The sequence below is a fragment of the Dromiciops gliroides genome, chromosome 2 (assembly GCF_019393635.1).
Source record: "Dromiciops gliroides isolate mDroGli1 chromosome 2, mDroGli1.pri, whole genome shotgun sequence".
NCBI lineage: Eukaryota > Metazoa > Chordata > Mammalia > Microbiotheria > Microbiotheriidae > Dromiciops > Dromiciops gliroides.
This window is the reverse complement of record NC_057862.1, coordinates 384102114-384123087: the sequence shown is the minus strand read 5'-3', so window position 1 is coordinate 384123087 and position 20974 is coordinate 384102114. Positions and strand designations below refer to the sequence as shown.

Genomic DNA, 20974 nt, shown 5'->3' with positions numbered 1-20974 from the left:
GTTCACGCAAGACCCTCCAGGTTTCTCTGAACTCCTCCTGCTCATCATTTCTTATAGCACAATAGTATTCCATTGTATTCATATACCACAACTTGTCCAGCCATTCCCCAATTGATGGGCACCCCCTCAACTTCCAATTCCTTGCTACCACGTAAAGAGCAGCTATAAATATTTTTGTACATGTGGGTCCCTCTCCCCTTTCCAAAAGATCATGGATCTTAAGGTACTAGTGGGCTAAAAGTAGGATGAACAGATTAAGGATTGGAATCCCAGTCTTTATATTTTACTCAATGCCTTGGGCTAAAATCTCTAATATTCCTATATCTGCATGAAGAGAGCTAACTCACAATGGAAATAGCCATAATCTGTACCAGTGATCTCTAAACCTTTTTGGTTGTGAATCCCCAATCAATAAAACATTTCAAGCATGTGCCACTATATATGTATAGATAGATAGATAGATAGATAGATATAGATATAGATAGATAGATATAGATATAGATATAGATATAGATATAGATATATGTATATCAATTCATGTACAAAAGTATTAATGACAAAGGATGAGATGACAATGAAATAAATGACTAACTACTTCGTCTCAATGGTACAAAACTCTTTTTGCTCTTAATATTATCATTAATACTTCTGGTGAGAATACTGTGATTGAAAATGCTTCATGATTTTTGAAAACCTTGTTGTTTTCTGTTGTTCAGGTCTTTTTAAGTCACGACCAATTCTTTGTGATCCCTTTAGGGGTCTTCTTGGCAAAAGTACTGGAGTGATGTTCTAGTTCCTTCTCTAAGTCATTTTACAGATGAAGAAACTGAACCAATGAAAATCAAGTGACTTGTCCAGGGTCACAACAGTTGGTAAATGTCTGAGGCCAAATTTGAACTCAGGAAGAGGAGTCTTCCTGTCTCCACTCCTGGCACTCTATCCATTATATCACCTAGTCGCTTATTACTTTGTGATACAAAAATACAAAGTTCTGGTTCTAAGAAATTTGATACTTGGTTTTAGTACTTATCATCACTGAAAAAGATATCTTCTTAGGATAAGTGCAGTCAAATGAAAGTGAATTATTTACTGCACTTACTACATCTTAACATTCCCTTTTAAATATCGTATGTCAACTGTACAAAGGTTTTTATTGGAATTTGACAATTCAATTTTTACTACTAATCCTCTATTCTAGCAAACAAATCAGAAGGGATTGTGTTTTTAACAAATTGGTCCAAATCCACTGGAACTCTTCATTTAGATTTTTAAAAGGTTAGAAGTTTTCATTTCCATTTTTTAAGAAGTTTTTTTTTTGTTTTTAAATAAATGACACATTAATTTTGGCAACAAAAGCCTATTTAAGTATGAACCTTTCTCTCCCTTTCCCCCTCATTCTCTCCATCTCCCTGTCTCCCCCCTCTCCCTTAATAAGTCAGGAGGGAGGGGCATCTAGGTGGCTCAGTGGATAAAGCACTGGCCTTGGATTCAGGAGTACCTGAGTTCAAATCCAGCCTCAGACACTTGACACTAGCTGTGTGACCCTGGGCAAGTCACTTAACCCTCATTGCCCTGTTTAAAAAAAAAAAAAAGATCTTAAAAAAAAATAAGTCAGGAGGGAGGGGCAGCTAGGTGGCACAGTGGATAGAGCACTGGCTCTGGATTTAGGAGGACTTGAGTTCAAATCCGGACTCACACACTTGACACTTACTAGCTGTGTGACCCTGGGCAAGTAAGTTAACCCTAATTGCCTCACCAAAAAAACAAAAACAAAAACAAAAAAACAATTAGGTCAGGAGGGAGCACTATCACTGGATGAGCGAAAATGTTTTGTTCTTCGTGATGGCTTCATACTATCCTTAGTTAATATCTCAAATAAGGGTATGCTAGAACCATCTCCTAGTAGAACTGGTGTGTTAAATTTTTAGTGTGATCATTTATACCTCAGAAATTAGCAAATCTTTTAAGTCAGGGCTTGATTTATTGTTTTTGTTTTTGTTTTGTGGGGCAATGAGGGTTAAGTGACTTGCCCAGGGTCACACAGCTAGAAAGTGTCAAGTGTCTGAGGCCAGATTTGAACTCAGGTCCTCCTGAATCCAGGGCTGGTGCTTTATCCACTGTGCCACCTAGCTGCCCCAATTTATTGCTTTGACAATTGTATAGACAAAAAAGTGAAGGAGAAAATGTTAGTAAGGCAAAGTAAACTTATAAGTTTGTCAGAAGCACATTTTTTTGGTAGGAGAACCAGTTGTCAAACATTTACCAGCACAACTTTGTTCTCAGGTCACAGGATGAACTTAGTGGGAAGGTCATTGTTAACAAGGGTGACGCAGCAAGAAGATAGGCCAAAGTAAATCCTTATCTTAAATAATTTTAATAATTTTGATTTTTATTTTGCCCAGATCCTTGTCGTATCTGATTAGATGATCGTTGTTTTCACCTTGTATGTGACTCATGAAGAATTTGTACTAGGAACATGAAAAGAGCAAATATGCTGCCATCTCTGATGGGAATTAGTACTACAAATTTATTTTTTTTAAAAAACCCTGCAGGAAGCCTCTTAAACTTAACAAGACTCTCCCTCATGTCATGCAAAGTACTTCATAGAAGGACACTTATCCCTTTCACACTGCAGGGGTTATGAGAGTGTGGCACCCCTACAATCTGGAAAATCCATGTCAAATTTTTTGGCCTTCCTTTTGTACCAGAGAAGAAGTCTGAATTATTAAGGTACTGGAAGATAAAATTTGTTGTTATTCTACAATAATATACATGTATTTTATGCATTTCTGAGTTTCTAAACTTTTTTGGGGTCATCTGCAGGACTTTATGTATATATTTATGTATAAAACTCTAAATTCATTCCCATTTAATTTCTTATGCTGACCCACAATAAATCAAAACCACGATGGGGAAAGTTGAGATGTGGAAGGGGTAAGGGTACCCTTCATGGGATTCAGCAACAAAGGTACCAGGAGAGCTGTAAAATTGTCAGCCAGTGGGTCTGCTGAGAGGCCATGATTGATTTTGTATCCTTCCTTAGCATTTGACAGCAAAAACCCTATGGTCACCTCTTTACTCAGCATTCCAAAAAGAACCCAGCACAATCAGTGGCAGCTGTAGGATACTGAAATAATAATAACTGGGTCTGGGAAAGGGAAGAAGCCAGAAGTAAAGGATGCCCAGTACTAAGATGTCTAGCCACAAGCCCTAAGATGCCTCATAACTTAGTTCATTGCATAGAAAAGGTAGATAAAAGTTAATGTTATACATTATGTATTTATAATACATTATTTTTTATAGTTTGTTATATTATGAATGTATGGTATACATTTTATTTATAATAAAAGTTATATATGCAATATAAACATTTTAGTGCAATATAAAAGTTAAAATGAAACCACAGAAATGAAACAAGGAATGCTAAATCCTCTCCTCTCCCCACATGAACGAGCAGGTATGTTCTGAAGAGGCAGGCAGGAAGAGGGAGAAACTGCAAGCAGCAAACGCAAACCATTTGCAAAAAAACCTTAGAGAAAAAATTTAATTCCCCTCTTTAAAAAGTTTATTTAAAATAGGGAGCCTTCTCATGGCCAAATTGAAATGTTCAAAGAAACTAGAAGTTTGACGTCCCTCCCTATCACACTCCCTCCTTCTCCCCCCCCTCCCCAATCCCCAACTCCAGAAGAGAGAATGTGAAGACTTGGCATGTATTGACAGGGATACAAAAAGTTCATTTTGCATTAAACCTGTTTGGGGGTTTGAATAGATAAGTGAATGTCAGCCAAAATGTTCATTTTTCTCGCCTTTGTATATATGTCTACTTAAAATTAATCTTTTTCAGTTTCTAATGAGAGTCAATTTTAAAAGAATCTGGTTTTCTGTGATGAAGTTTCTCCAAGCTATCTCATTAGAACTAGACTTTGAGTTCAGAAAAAAAAGTAGGTAGGACGGCAAAAAAAAGCCAGAAAAATACAATGAGGAAAAGACTTTTCCCTTTTTCTCCCAAGATTTGTTACATTAGAGAGACAGAGATGGAAAGAGACAGAGAGAATATGTGATGAATTTGACAGGGTTTAGTGAAAGTTATTATAATGGGGATAAGATGTCATACTAAAGTTTCTTCAGAGAGTGAAGGATGCTCTTCACTATGGATTGTTAAGATGGGAATTTAGATTTTAAGTCATTTAGATATTTTGGCACCTAGTATGCATTTTCTTAAGCATGCTTTTTTCTTTTGTCTCTGAGGATCACAAGTCACTATTGTCATAAAAATAGAGATTGTAGTAGAGGCTAAGCACTCTCTTATATTTTATAGTGGCTTTACTTATCTCCTATGTAATGAACATTCGGTTATGTTTGTAATGCATTTCCTTTAGTGAGGACTAAGTCTCCAAAATAGGAAAGATAGATGATAGATAGATAGATAGAGGGATGCATGGATGCATGCATGGATGAATGGATGGACAGAGATAGACAGATACATGGTTGGATAGCTTGACAGACACAGACAGATAGGTATAATCTATATTTTATCTCAGAGCAGATCTGTAGATTGTATGATTTCTCAGAAGCTTTTGAAATGATCCCATTTTCATCAATAGTTCTGATTGAACTAATTCATATTTTACTGAACATTATTTTCTGTAAAATTTTTCTTCCTTTTAAAAAATACAGAATAGTAAGATTATAAATTGTTACCAAAGTTAAATGACTCTGAATTTATAAAACATTTGATATATGTATTTTTTTATGAGATATTTTATTTTTTCCGTTACATGTAAAGATAGTTTTCAACTTTTGTTTATACATGCTTTACAATTTCAGATTTTTCTCCCTCCCTCCCCTCCCTCCCCCCTCCCCTAGACAGCAGGTAATCTGATATAGGTTATATCTATATATCTCTATACATATACATATAGATATATATATACACACACATATATATACACATAATAACATTAATCCTATTTCTGCATTAATCCTGTTACAAGAGAAAGAATCAGAGCAGTGATGCAAAACCTCAAAATAGAAAAAAAAAAACAACAGCACCCAAAATAAAAGAAATAATATAGTTCAATCAGCATCTATACTCCACAGTTCTTTCTTTCTTTTTTTTTCTTGGATTTGGAGATCCTCTTCTATCATGAGTTCCCTGGAACTCTTCTGTACCATTGCATTGGTGAGAAGAATATAGTCCATCACAGTAGGTCAACACTCAATGTTGATGATACTGTGTACAATGTTCTTCTGGTTTTGCTCATCTCACTCATCATCAGCTCACGCAAGACCCTCCAGGTTTCTCTGAACTCTTCCTGCTCATCATTTCTTACAGCACAATAGTATTCCATTGTATTCATATACCACAACTTGTCCAGCCATTCCCCAATTGATGGGCACCCCCTCAACTTCCAATTCCTTGCTACCACGTAAAGAGCAGCTATAAATATTTTTGTACATGTGGGTCCCTTTCCCCCTTCCATGATTTCTTTGGGAAAAAGACCTAAAAGTGGGATTGCTGGGTCAAAGGGTATGCACAGCTTTATCGCCCTTTGGGCATAATTCCAAATTGCTCTCCAGAATGGTTGGATCAGCTCACAGCTCCACCAACAATGCATTAGTGTTCCAACAGCCTCTCCAACATTTATTATCTTCCTTTTTTGTCATTTTAGCCAATCTGATAGGTGTCAGGTGGTACCTCAGAGTTGTTTTAATTTGCATCTCTCTAATCATTAGAGATTTAGAGCATTTTTTCATATGGGAATAGATAGCTTTGGTTTCTTCATCAGAAAACTGCCTGTTCATATCCTTTGACCATTTCTCAATTGGGGAATGACTTGGATTCTTATAAATTTGATTTAATTCCCTATATATTTTAGAGATGAGGCCTTTATCAGAAGCACTGGCCTCAAAAATTGTTTCCCAGCTTTCTGCCTCCCTTCCAGATATATGTATTTTTTAATATATTTCAATGCACTGGCACAGCAAAAAGTAGTCTATCCTAGGTCTCTCATATTCAAGAAAAACCGAGGAAGAATACTAGAGCCAGTAGTGAGTAGGAATCCAAGGATAGCTCAAAATGGGTAATGTTTCCACCTCAATATTGTGAATCTAGCTTATAGGCAAGTAAACAGGAGTCATTCTATAGCCTTGTCACTCTGCCCCTGAAAGAAGGATCAGTGGGCACAAGCCTGGGCTGGGTCTGCAGCTCTGTTACTGCCCCACTGGTGGATTAATTGGTGGATTCAGCTCACACATGCCAAAAGAGTGAGCCTGTCTATAGATTTGTTTCTATGACCCCAGTATAGGTTCTTAGACTTATCTTAGGGAAAAATTATCAGGGCAGGGCTTGTGGACAAGGTCAATGGCTCTGTCGCTCTAATGCCAGACCAGGTCTGTGGATTCAGCCTACAAATGAGTACAAAACTTCAGTTGTATTGTCTAGGATACAATACACAGTCCACAAGTAAGTGTGAGACTGCAATTATATTGCCCAGACCCAAATCAGGGTCCAGAGCCTGCAAAACAAATCACAGGGCAGTAATTAAAACACACCCTAGATCAAATCATTTCTAGGGTAACTAAAAGTTTGCAGCTCCCTAACCTGAGCCACACCCTGCAACACTTGAAGTAACAGCATTTAATACCTGGCGAATGTAGTCACTGAAGCCTAGATAACAGAGATCAATACCATACAAAGGTATAATACTCCCTCTAAAAGTTCAAAGAGTCTGGCTCTTATGCAAAGTCTCCATAGAGGAAATAAGGCTTAAAAGAATGAGTTTTTAAAAATATTGATGATGAAGAGCAATTATGGAACTAAGATGTGTAAGACATAGCTCCAGGAAAGGAGTAAAACTTGGAAACATTAACAAGGAAAGCTTCAAAGGAAAACAGTTTGCTATAATGTCAAATAGAATTACTGGGGGAAATGGAGCAAGAGATTTTTTTTTAAAAGAAGGATTTTAAATGATACTATAAATGAAATAAAAGCTCAAGAGGAAAGAACTGGAAAAGAAATGAGAAATCTGGAGGAAACTCTTAGAAGAAAAATTAATAGCTCAGTATAAGAGGAATAAAACCTTTCCCAAATAACAGACCCTGTGAAAATGAGAACGCATCCACCTAAAGTTAATGACTGTATAAGACAATAAGAAATATTAAAACAAAAGTCAGAAGACTGAGAAAATGAAGAAAATGAAAGGTATCTCATTTCAAAAACAACTGAATGGAAAATAGGTCAAGAGGAGATAATTTTTAAAATCACTATTTCTGGAACACCAGAACCTCCAAAAGAGCCTGGATATTAGATTTCAAGAAACCATGAAAGAAAATAGCTGAGATCTATTAGAACCACAGGGCCAAGTGAAAATAGAAAGAATCCACCTAAAATCTGAAAGAAATCCCCAAATCAAAACTCTTGGGAACAACGTAGCCAAAGTCCAAAGCTACCAGGTCAAAGAAAAAAAAATTCCACAATAACCAGAAAGAATTTAAGTACTGAGGAATCATAGTCAGGATCATGTGAGATTTGGTCACTGTCATTATAAAGGCATAGGGTGTTTAGAATATGGTATTTCAAAAGGCAAAAGATATAGACCTACAATCAAAAATAATTTACCCAGAAAAACTATGTATAATCTTCTTGGGGGAGAGGAGAGGAGAAGGGGAAATGGACTTTTTTTTTGTTTGTTTTTTGCAGGGCAATTGGGGTTAAGTGACTTGCCCAAGGTCACACAGCTAGTAAGTGTCAAGTGTCTGAGGCCGGATTTGAACTCAGGAACTCCTGAGTCCAGGGCCGGCGCTTTATCCACTGCGCCACCTAGCTGCCCCGGAAATGGATTTTTAATGAAAGAGATGACCTATATTTATTGTGACAACTCTTTAAGAGCAAGAGTAGCCTCGCTTTTGTATTCTCAGTGCTTACCGCAGTGAAAGCACCTAACAAATGCCTTTTCATCACTGTCAGTCCTCCAAAAGCACAATTATAAATAAAATTTCTAATACCTTTCAATATTGTTTTCTTTACATTATAAGGTCATTGTGTTAATTGTTCTCTTGGCTCTGCTCACTTTGTTGTGCATCAGTTCATATAGGTCTTCCATTTAATCTGGTATATATGCTTAGTTATTGCTAAATTGTCTCATCCCTGTAGAATTATGTTCGTTCTCCTTGAGGGCAGGGACCATGGTTTTGCTTTTCTTGGTGTCCCCAGATACAAAGTGCACAGTACTCGGCACGTTGTAAGCACTTAAATTTTTGTTGACCAATTTTCTTCCAAGTTTTCCTAAATTCTTCATATTCATATTTTTTTACTATGTTCCATTCATTTTCATAAATTCTCCACAGAGCATCCATGCAATGAGACCTTCCTCTGGTTCTTTTTCTAGTTTGTGAATAATACCACTGTAGTACTTGGGCTGAATTTCTGTTATCTTTCACTCTCATTAAATGACTAAACTACTTCCTTTTCCAGCCATGCATGTCTTTGATGATATGAGCCACTGTGCTACATACAGAACTATGATTAGGAATTTCTACATTATGTACAACAGCCACAAACTGATCCTGGGGCAAATAGTACAAGTTGTACCTTCAGTTGAGAAACTGGCGGAAAAAACATTGTTCTGTGCATGGGGAGACAAGGACTCAAGTATACCCTGGGGAAGGGGGGGAGACCAATAGGGTGAGAGAAGAGCCATCCTATTATATTTGTTCTTCCCAGTTTAAGTAATTATTCTTGCCTACTAGATGCTAAATTCTATTGCTTCTGCACTGCAAGAGAATTACTAAAGCTGCCACTGGTCTTCTTCATTTGGCTACTTGGCACAAAGTCCCAGTCCTGCAACCCTAGTTACAACTCTGGTTGCATTCCAAGATTTAAAGCTGGAAGGGATTTCAGGGATCAACAAGTCTACCACTTTTGTTTTATAAATAAGAAAGCTAAGCTCCAGAAAAGGTAAGTGACCCCACAGAATTACAATCTCGGTTAGAAGGTGCTTCATAGGCTATCTATACTTCAGCCCATTCTGGTATACAGATTTCCTCCTACAATATCTTGGACCAATAGGCATTCAGTTTTCCATTGTAGATATTCAGGAAAGAGAAACCCACTATCTCCAAAGGCAGCCCATCCCACTTTGGGACCACTCTAATTGTTAGGAAGTTTCTTTACATCAAGCTCAAATTGGCCTCTGTAACTTAAGTTCTCCATATGTGAGCCCTTCAAGTGTCTGAAGACAGCAATCATGTGTCCTCTATCCTCCCACCAAGCCTTCTCCTTGGCAACTTTGCCCAAGGACATCAGGCCAGAAGAAGCAGAGGAAAGATCTGAATCCTGGTCCTCTAATTCCAAATCCATTGTTCTGTCCATTACACAGCCTCCTTCTCCCTAGAAAAGAGAAATTGACGATGGCTTTTGTTGTTCAGTTATGTCTGATTCTCTGTGATCCCATTTGGGTGTGTTTTTTTGTCAGAGATGCTGGAGTGGTTGCCATTTCCTTCTCCAGCTCATTTTACAGATGTGGAAGCTGAGGCAAACAGGGTTAAGTGACTTGCCAAGGTCATACAGCTATTGTCTAAGCCTTTTTTTTTTTTTTTTAACTCAGGCCTTCCTGACTCCAGTCTTGGCACTCTATTCACTGAGTTACCTAACTGCCCTTTTCATGATGACGACAAATCTGGACTGAAGAGGGAAATGTGGGACTTTTTTACTCCTGTGCTAATGGCTAGGACTTCTTCCTCAATTTTTGTATAGTTCTGTTATTCAAATGAAATCATTTTGGAGTAGATGGCAATTGGTATTTCAGCATTATCTGGTAGTCACTGGTTACATACAGATACAAAATTCAAGTTGGAGAGACAGTCAGGTAGATACATATATAAACATACATACATACAGTGATCTATTGATGCATAGATACATAGGGCAACTAGGTGGTGCAGGGAATAGAGCACCATATCTAAGGAAGAAAGACCTGAGTTCAAATCCGACCTGAGACGCTAACAAATTGTGTGACCCTGGACAAGTCACCTAACCCTGCTTGCATCAGCTTCCTCATCTGTAAAATTAGCAGGAGAAGGAAATGACAAACCACTCCAGTATCTTTGTCAAGAAAACTCCAAAGGCATAAGAAGAGTCAGACAAGATTAATCAACTAAACAACAACAGATACATGGGTGTGGGGATGGAGGAGAAAGAACACAATGAGGAAGTGCTTACTATCTGTGAGACACTGTGCTAAGGATTAGGGAAACAAATCTAGCAAATAAGACAATCTGTTTTACAGAGGAGGCCCAGGCCAACCACTTCTTCATTTCTTTCTAGGCTGCGCTGCTGACTCATCTCCAAAGGATTTTTTCTACCATGTCCCTTCACAAGGTAACTTCAACTAACTGCCCTCCCCACCATCTCCAGCTTTTCAGCTCTATTTTCTATGTTGTCTTCTCCCTTTAGGAATGTAAATCCTTGAGGACAAGGACTGCCTTTATTTCTGCTCACATTTGCATTCCCAGCACTTAGCACATACTTAATAAATACTTCTTTTTTATTATTATTTTTTTTTTGCGGGGCAATGGGGGTTAAGTGACTTGCCCAGGGTCACACAGCTAGTAAGTGTCAAGTGTCTGCGGCCAGATTTGAACTCAGGTACTCCTGAATTCAGGGCCAATGCTCTATCCACTGCGCCACCTAGCTGCCCCTTAATAAATACTACTTGAGTTGAAGGTTTCATTCTAAGGAGGGAACCCAATACAAAACAGAGATCTGGAAAAGGGTGGGACAAGGACAAGGGTGCTAGTGAAGATGTGAAGTTCCAAGAGTGAGGAGTGAAATTAGGGGTGAGGAAAGCATGGCCTGACTGGTGTGAGCCAGAAAAGAGTTTGAGGTGTTTATCAGATATTCTGTAATCCTTTAGAGATTAAGAAACTGAAATGAAGTTTCAGGTTATTGATACTTGGTCTGATTCAATCTGCCCAAATCTTAACTCTTTTCCCAGAAACAGCTTGTGCTTTCTGCCCTTGACTGCACTTAATGTATCTGCATGTTGATTGACAGAGGCCTGCTGCTCTACCTCCCACTGGCTCAGTCCTTTCATCAGGTTCTGCATCTATACATTTCTCAGTACTCTTGCCTGAAATGAAATACAAGTAATGCATTATGTGCCTGCTTCAAAACCAAAACAAGACCTTCACATCTTCTAGGGGCTACTCAATTTCTACTGTGTTTTCCTCTCACCAAAGGCAGTAGTAAACCATTGTTGAAGTCCTCTTCCCTCTCTTGAACATGAATGCTCTATTGTACTGCATTCCCTGGGTTCTTGGCCTTTTGCTAACCCCCTGGTAACTGGCCCAGGTAAGCTTTTTGGATTAGACCTGCTCTCCTCCCCAATTGGAGCCTGCTTCTAGTGCCCTAGTTAAGGATAGCCTTTCTCTCTGTGTAGAGTTTCCCTAATTACTATAATGTATTAGTGCTAGTCTAGGTGGGGCCTGACAACAATATTGACTTGGAAGCTAAGAAGACTAAATATTCAAATTTCACTTTTTTTTCCTGCTCAGATACCTAGTATGCAGAAACAATTTCTGAAATATATCTGCCAAAGGCAGATAGGTGGCGCAGTGAATAAAGCACCGGCCCTGGATTCAGGAAGATCTGAGTTCGCATCTGGCCTCGGATACTTGATACTTAACTAGCTGTGTGACCCTGGGCAAGTCACTTAACCCTCACTGCCCACCTCCCCCCCCCCAAAAGCAATATATCTGCCAGACCTTCTACAAGTAATTTTTGGACTTCTACAGTAGTATAAGTAACAGTCAGTTGTTGATATGCAAGAACAAGGTCATATTAAAGGCCTTCACTCCAACAGGACTAAAAACCTATATTTCTATACTCCATAATGGCTTTTTTTCCTGTTTGTTTATTTTTAAGAATCAGCATAGGGTAACAGAAAGACCAGTTCTGTAGCCATACAACCTAGGTTTGAATCTCATCTCTGCTCTTTAGGCAAGGACAACACATTCTTTTGTTGTTGTTTTGTGGGGCAATGAGGGTTAAGTGACTTGCCCAGGGTCACACAGCTAGTGAGTGTCAAGTGTCTGAAACCAAATTTGAACTCAGGTCCTCCTGAATCCAGGTGCTGGTGCTTTATCTACGGCACCACCTAGCTGTCCCATGGACACCACATTCTAAGCCCCAATTTCCTCACTTGTAAAATGAGGGCAATAATATATGCACTAAGATGCCTCAGGGACTGTTTTGAGAATAAAACAGGATGATGTATTTAAAGTACTTTGCAAAGCTTAAGGAGGTACACAAAACAATGTCAGATTGAGGAGAGTCACCGGATATGGGTCTTGCTCAAGGATCTTATATAACAGCACTCTTGGTCTTTCTACCGAATTTCACCTTACCACTGTGTTTTAGTACTAGGACAATAGGAAGGCTCTTAATATCTCCGAAGCCTCTCTCACTGATGTCACTTCTCTAAAGGCATGCTATCTCCTCTTAATATTCAAAAAAACCTAAGCCAATCAGGGCTGTCTTCTCAGGGAATCTGATGCTTATAGGAGTTCTAGACAAAAGCACTTTTCTTCAGACATCAACAAGAGCAAATTACTGATGGAAAAGTGTTTTGCTTGATCAAGTATCAAAGAACCATCCTCTGGATTAAATTTCTTTACAATGATTGATCTTGCTCCAGTAGCATTTCTTGTAAATAAAATATCTGGACCATCATTGATTTAAAACTGGAAGGGACCTTTAAAAGTCATCTAGTCAAATCATTAAATATCTTACTCAATAAGCTCAGGGCCTCCATTGAATTCAGCCGACACTTTCCCCACAAGGTGATTGCCACTGCTGGTCCTACTCCATTGACATTACAATAGATGAAGAGTCTGATAAATATATGTTTGGACCCAAAGATCACGGTGGAGCTTGGACCCAGTCTGCAACCCTTTGCCATATGATTAATTTGGTGAACATGCTTGAGAATATTTCTTAAAAGTTGTACATGGAATCTGTGAGCTGAGAGTCAAGCAAAAGCAGAGGAATTCCTTCCTTCCTTCCTTCCTTCCTTCCTTCCTTCCTTCCTTCCTTCCTTCCTTCCTTCCTTCCTTCCTTCCTTCCTTCCTTCCTTCCTTCCTTCCTTCCTTCCTTCCTTCCTTCCTTCCTTCCTTCCTTCCTTCCTTCCTTCCTTCCTTCCTTCCTTCCTTCCTTCCTTCCTTCCTTCCTTCCTTCCTTCCTTCCTTCCTTCCTTCCTTCCTTCCTTCCTTCCTTCCTTCCTTGTCAGAAGCAGTGTGATACAGTGTCAAAAGTACTAGACCTAAAGTTAAGAGTTTGTTATCAGGGCAGCTAGGTGGTGCAATGGATATAGCACTGGCCCTGGAGTCAGGAGGACCTGAGTTCAAATCCAGCCTCAGACACTTACTAGCTGTGTCACCCTGGGCAAGTCGCTTAACCCCAATTGTCTCACCAAAAAAAAAAAAAGACTTTGTTATCATTATTGCTATTGTTTTTTAGTTGTTTTAGTCATGTCTGACTCTTCATGATCCCATTTGGGGTTTTCTTGGCAAAGATACTGGTTTGCCATTTCCTTCTCCAGCTCATTTTTATAGATGAGGAACTGAGGCAGGGTTAAGTGACTTGCCCAAGGTCTCACAGCTAGAGTCTGAGGCCAGATTTGAACTCAGGAGGATGAACCTTCCTGATTCAAGTCCTAGTACTCTAGCCACTGTGCCTCCTAGCTGCTCACAGTTAAGAGATCTGGGCTCAGATCTGCACCACTAATTGAGTGGGTGACCTCAGATAAGCTACTTTATTTTTTAGAGCCTTAGCTTCCATATTTATCACATGGGGATAATAATGCACCCAAACAAGGTAGGTAAGCCCTTTCCCCAAGACTGTATCCTGAACAAGATGCAAACTATCTAGACAAGGTATGAATTTTCTTTTTCCTGGGTTTTTATTGTTCCACCACTATGGCTTTTGTTTGGGCAGCAGTAGTGGGCATTATTGAATTGATCAGATGTTAATTAGCTAGCCCTTGTTCTTGGCTTTTAAAGGAGGATACAGGGGATAAATATTTGTGCCAGTGAAACTAGACACGGAGCAACTATAAGAAAAAGAAGTATAGGCAGTGAAAATATATACAAGCACACAGCCAATGGGAGACACAGAAGTACGTAGATGCATAGCTTCATGTACAGGGCTGTATATGTTCCTTGTAGTCTATACAGGGAACTGCATGCTGTTAAGGACTGTTATCAGGTGGAAACACAGAAAGAGATCCTTTTCAAGAGAGAGAGAAAAAGAAGTTAGTCATAAAAGAAGGTAGGAAAAGAGAAGGAACCACCCTGCTTCTCTTGGACTTAAAGACCACAGACCTTCCCAAAAGGAAGAAGGACTAGGACAGCCATGAGCCACATGTACTGAGGAGCAACTCTTTGCTGTTAGAATCACAATATCATAGGATTAAGAGCAGGAGTCATGTGGATTATATAGATTGCATAAAGGAAAAGTAGGATCCATCAGAGACAAGGGTTCGCTTGATGCCCTCCAGAAGTAAAGTTTTCCAGATTATCAAGAAGCTTGGGTAAAAGGAATATCTTTTATAAACCAATATCTTGAGAAATCCTACATGTCAGTGATCATAGGAAGTCACTGAACCTCTCAGGGCCTCATGATACTCTCTAAGACATTGTTATAAGGAGTTGCTAATTTGTCTTATTGGAGCATTTGAATTCTCAGTATTCCCCACATGGATTGAATCACAGAGCAGGATCAAAAAATAGGGCATGCTTTGTACATTCTGTTCTTGGGAGGGCTTCCCTTCCTATCCTATGTTCCCCTTTTCTTCGGGAGGGAGTAGGCTTCTTCGGTTGGCTGTGTAGTTGGAACAGATTGCATCTTTAAAAACTGCCAGACTGAAACAGTCACCTTCTTTCCTTTGTACTCTTTCCTGCAGTGTTCAGGGGGTGAAGATCACAATTCATCAACAATGCCAAATATAATAGCCTTTTTTGAATCATCATCTTTCTAGACTACTCTGTAGTCTTTAACACTATTCATCATTCTCTTCTCTTGAATACTCCTTTGCTAGATCTTCATCCAGGTGAAGCCCCATTAACCATGGTTGTCCTCCAAAGGTCTGTCTTTGAATCTTCTCTTCTCCCTCTACATGATCTTTCTTTGTTATTTCAGCTTCCTAGTTTTGCTCACTTCACTTTGCATCAGTTCATATAAGTTTTTCCAGGTTTTTCTGAAACCCACCCCTTAATCATTCCTTACAAAATAATAGTATTCTGCCATACTCATATACCATAACGTGTTCAACTATTACCCAATTTATAGTTCTTCCTCCCAGCTTCCAATTCCACCACAGAAAGAGCTGCTGTAAATATTTTTGTATGTAAAGGTCCTCTTCCTTTCTTTGATCTCTTTTAGGAGAACCCTTCAGTTTAAACAAAACTTTGGCAGGGTTCCTGTAATAAAAATCCTCTAAAAGTATTATTACTAACAAACAACATTGGGTTCATTTAAAAAAACATGGGGTGTTCCATGGTTCCTTCTGGCACAGTTTGAGAAAAACTGTTCTAAAAAGAGATGAAAAAAAGGATTAATGAACTGTAGACAGGATGCTGATGGGCTTTGTGCTAACTTAGAAGGAAACTCAAAGAGAACCTACTCCAACAGCTTTGTTTTTACAAATGATGAAAAAGAGGGTCCAGAAAGGCTAAGTAAGGTCATAGTATCCACTTATTTGTAAAATCAGTATGAAAGTCTAGCTTTCCTGTCCAGCTTGTTGTATCTCTGATCTCATCTATGAGGTTGGAATGGTATTAGGTGGAGAAACATTATTTTACCAATTAACTTTCCTAGAAAAGCAGTGTGGCATAGTGGGTAAAAGGTCAGTCAGGAAGAATGAAATGCAGGTCCAACTTCTAGCTGTATCATTGTTGTTCTGTCATTTCAGTTGTGTACGACTCTTTGTGACCCCATTTGGGGTTTTCTTGGTAGAGATACTGGAGTAGTTTGCCATTTCCTTCTTCCTTTCCTTCACAGATGAGGAAACTGAGGCAAACAGCATTAAGTGACTTGCCCAGGGTCACACAGCTAGTAAGAGTCTGAGGCTCTTTTTGAATTCTAGCCTTCCTGGTTCCAGATTTGGTGCTCTACCCACTGTGCTACCTAACTGTATCATTATAGGCATTTAATCTCTCAGTACCCACATAACTCTCTGAGTGTACACACACACACAAACAAACACACACACCCCAGATGCGTTGCTAATATGAACCACTAGAGAGAATTTTCACACTGGGATTTCCCAAAACAGCAGTAATCATAAGTCTTCTCTCCCCTCCTACTGGTATTTTTTCCTACAGTGTTTTTTAATATTAGAACAACACCATTTATTTATTCAATGATCCCATGAACTAGGGGGTTCTCACTTGCTACTTCAAATCCCCTAAGGGTCTCCTTTGAATAGGAACTCCCTGGACCAGTCTAGTCCCTTTCTACCTTCCATACACCCCTAAGAGCTGTATATGTCCCATACAGATCACAGAACATTGTTCTCTTAACAGTTAGAGCAGAGGTGATTCTCAGGTTGCCACAAATAAATGAAGGGAAGAGCCAGGTGTCCAGAGATAAGGCTAATTCCTTGGATACAGAATTAAGTAATTATTTCTAAGTAATACTATGAGCTGCTTTCCATCAGCCTTCAGTAGCAAATTTGAGTGTACTGGAAGAGAAAATGAAACTATTATAAAGTATTAATTTCCTCACATCAAGATAGTAAAAAAAAAGAATATAACATAGTGGATAAGATCTAGGGATGGTTTGTGAGCATTTAGGATAGAGAGTGGTGATTGCTAACAGCCAATCCACATTGGCTTCATCAGTAACAGGTCATGCTAGACTAACCTCATTTCCTTTTTTGATAAGGCCACCAGATGGATATATCAGAGGAATGCTATAGATATATATCAAAGGACTTCTAGAGATAAAACACACCTAAATTTCAGCAAAACATTTGACAGTCTACTCTTATCCCTGTGGTCTAGATGGAGAAATGTGGGTCAGATCTAGTCAAATGAGAAGATAGAAAAAGTCATTAAAATGGTAATGGTTTTTGAACCAGATATTGCATAGAAAGGAGGTCAATAACAAAAAGAAAGGCCCCATGTACATCCAAATCTCTATAGAAGTACTTTTTATAGTAGCAAAGAACTTCACAAAAAAAGGATATTGGTTGAAGAATGGCTAAAATTGTGGTATATGAATATGATAGACTATTACATTGTCATAGGAAATGAGGAATATGATGGATGCAGAGAAGCTTGGAAAGATGTATATGAACTGATTCAAAACAAAACATGTCAAACGAGAAAAACAATATACATTAATGACAACTATGTAAGTGCAAATAACAAGAGCAACAAAACAATCTAAAATGAATGCTCCAAAATTATGATGACCAAACATCTCCAAAAGAATATAATTCTTTTTGGACAGGGACCATTGTGTTTTGTGGTGGCAAAATGAAGGTTGAATTGGAGGGAGGAGTTACTTGAGGCAGGCAGACCCACAAGCAGGCTATTGCAATAATCCAAGTGTGAGATGATATACAAACATGGAGTAAACAGTGAGGGAAGTGAGCCTCTTATATAAAAACAACAACAACAACAACAATAATAACTAGCATTTACATAGCATATTTACATAATTATTATCTCATGAACCTCATTCTTATCTGACAAAAGAGGATTGAAAACACATAGTCCTTTGTATATGGAAACCTTATTTATTGATATTTCTTAGGTTCATAGTAAAAAAAGAAAAAAATTTTAAATGAGAAACTTACAAAATCTGAAGAATGTAATGACCAATCATAACACCAGAGGAATGATCATGTTTTTCTGTTCTCTGCATGTGGGGATGTTTGTATTCATTGATGTTTTGTTAAATTCATAGGTTGTTTTTTTTTTTTAAAGAAAAGCAAGAAAAAATAAGAGCACTAAACTGTGATTCTTGCAACAGAGATTTAAGATAGAATTGAAACTAATTCAAACCATTTTTGAGGAATCTGACACAATCAAGTTATTTCCCTGGTACGGTCCTGAAAAATCGATATGTTGCCAAGACCATAATTTATTGGTCACTGCCAACAAAAGAGGTAAGTTTGTTATCCTATGTTGAGTAATCTGGCATAAACTACATTTCCTTAAAGCTTTTTCAGAATCAGAGACCATTGCAGGCAATCAGACATAGCTTCTAGCAAATGTTTCCTGAGAACAATTTCCAGATGGGCTACATGTTTCAGCCAAAAGAACATGATTACTGACCATTGGAATAGCACATTTCTCCCAGAAACTACATCAAAACTACAAATCAAAGGGGACCTCAGAAATTGTACATATACTCTAATCCCCATAGGAAGGATAAGAGACAAGTGGTTAACCGCTGTCACTTGAATACCTCTAGCAACAAGAAACTCACCATCTCTCAAAGAAGAACAGACCACTCTTGGATTGCTCAAATTGATAGGAATGTATTCCCCATGAGTTCAACTGGGCCTCCAAGAGGGACTCAGGTAAAATAAAAGATCTAAGGAAAATAGAAACCCCAAAATAAAAGCACTTGACTAAATGCCTCTTGAAAAGAGATTCTTTAGGTGTCTGCATCACTGAACATCAATTATTGGTAAGTCTGGGCAAGGTCAAGTATTTGAAGACCTTTCTCCCAACAAAAGAAAAAGATTGACTGCCTCTGGGCACTGGATATAGACACTGCTAATATACCTTATTCATTCTGCACTTTTTGTCTTCATAAAGTGTCGTCTTATCATTGTTTAGTACCGGCACAATTGGCATCGTCCACTGGACATGTGACACTGTAATAATATTTGTTTTTAGAGATGTTGTATTTCTGTACCTCTTATCTCCAGTTGCCCTCCATGGCCAATCAGAAGTATCTTCTGAAGAAATTCTAGTCTGTAGCATTCCATCTTGGAAGTCAACAATAGAAACTTACTGATGAAAAACATTTTGACCAATCAGGTGCCAGGGAATATCCTTCTGGAATAAACTTCCTTACAAAGGTTCATCTAGCTTCTGACACATTTCTTATAAATCAAACTTCTAGGGGTAAGATACCTTAGTATGCTTACAGTTGGAAACACCAGCACTTAAACTGATCAGTAATACTTCGTCCCCAAAAGGGCATTTACTCCCATTTGCCTTACCACTAGAGCACCGACATGGAGTAAGTAGGAAGAAGGCAGCAGTTTGGCCTAGTGGGGAGAGCAATGGCTCTGTAGTCAGAGGACCTGGGGGCAAATTTTCTGTCTCTGATGCTTTCTGCCTTCGTGAGTGCGAGTTTCCTTCTCTGAAAAATAAGGGAATTAGACTAGATTAACACTAAGGCCATTTCCATCTCTAAATCTATACCATACCAGCAGTTCTCAAATGTTTTGACCTCAGAACCTTTTAATACTATTCAAAATTATTGAGGACCATCCACCCCACCAAAGCTTTGTTTATATGGGTTATATCAACTAATATTTATCTTATTTGAAATGAAAATATCTTAATTACAAAAATAATTTTGACCTTGCAGACCCTCTTAAAGAGCCCAAGGGACTCTCAGGTATTCCACAGTTTGAGAACAACTTTTCTATGCATATATCCTGTCTGGAAGTTCAGAGATTGGGGTGAAGGGTGGGGTGCATTGCTAATACAGAACCACACTCCTTTGCATTGAGTAAAATAACTAAAGCTAAATGTAGCCCTATTTGAAGATTAATAAAAGCCAGGAACAGCACCATTCTGAGAAGTAAATTGCTGCTACTCTTAGCTGGGAGTTGCAGCTTGAAAGGGAATCAGAGAGACTTATGTGTCACTCTGGAACATTGTCTTCTAATTATATGTCTCTGCACAGACAGAGTAGAAATCCCACATTAGAACCAGAAAATATGAGACCAAGGAAGCCCAAATAGTGCTGTGGCCACTCAGCTGCTATGCATACCCATCAGCTGATGCTCATAGTACCAGGGGGCAGATCAAGATGAGATCATCAGCATCAGGGAATTCCTGTTACTGCTCATTTTTGTTAATTGGCAAGATTTTCTGTTATTGTCATTGTTCAGTTGTGTCCAACTCTTTGGGACCCAATTTGGGGTTTTCTTGGCAAAGATACTGGAGTGGTTTGCCATTTCCTTCTCCAGCTCATTTTACAGATGAGGAAACTGAGGCAAACAGGATGAAGTGACTTGTTCAGGGTCACCTAGCTACTAAGTGTCTGAGGTCAGATTTAAACTTGGGAAGATGATCTCTAGTAACTGTGCCACCTAGCTGCCCTAGGATTGGCTGACTTCATGGTAAAAGGCATTCCCAGCAGTTGTGGAAGACACACCCCAACTATGTTGCCACAGCAACAGCCCTTTTTCTGCTTCCTCTATATTTTTGTGCTCCTTGTATCAGCATTCTTGAAATGTAATTTTTAGGAGGTCCTATGACAAAGGTCCCCCAAAGGCTCAGAGCCTTGACCACAACATTGAATCCAGCCCTAATTTCTCCCTAAATGGATCACCTGGGATCTTCCATCCTCACTATAGAAGGCTAAAGAGAATCACAGTTTTAAATATGAATCTTTCCCCTTTTGGATCTGCTATAAAAGCCCAGATATTTCTGTGGCTTGGTCCTGTGAAGGGCAGAAATATCAGGACAGAAACTAGGACACTTTAAGGTGCTTCCCAACAGAAAGAATCCTGATGAAGATAAAATCACTGCTTTTTAGAGACTGGGGGAAGAAGCAGTTCCAAGAATGGACAAATCATGAAGCTAATTAGGCCATTCCTGAAAGAAAGTACTTAGGCACCGAGGACACAATCAACCTGCAGAGACTTTGTCAAGCTGGCAGTTGACCCTCTATAATGTAATAGGAGAAATACGGTTCTGAGTATGCCCTGGACTG

The 20974-nt window shown here is 38.7% G+C and overlaps 1 protein-coding gene across 1 annotated transcript in view; it reads left to right on the top strand.

Annotated features, from left to right (window-relative positions):
• Window positions 1–2908: 2908 nt before the first annotated feature.
• The window catches only part of LOC122738937 (N-acetyllactosaminide alpha-1,3-galactosyltransferase-like), a 38370-nt gene continuing 20304 nt past the window's right edge, over window positions 2909–20974 (top strand). The window contains exon 1 of the mRNA XM_043980811.1: window positions 2909–2934. Within this exon, the coding sequence (XP_043836746.1) occupies window positions 2909–2934 (26 nt within the window). The remainder of the gene's footprint in view (window positions 2935–20974) is intronic.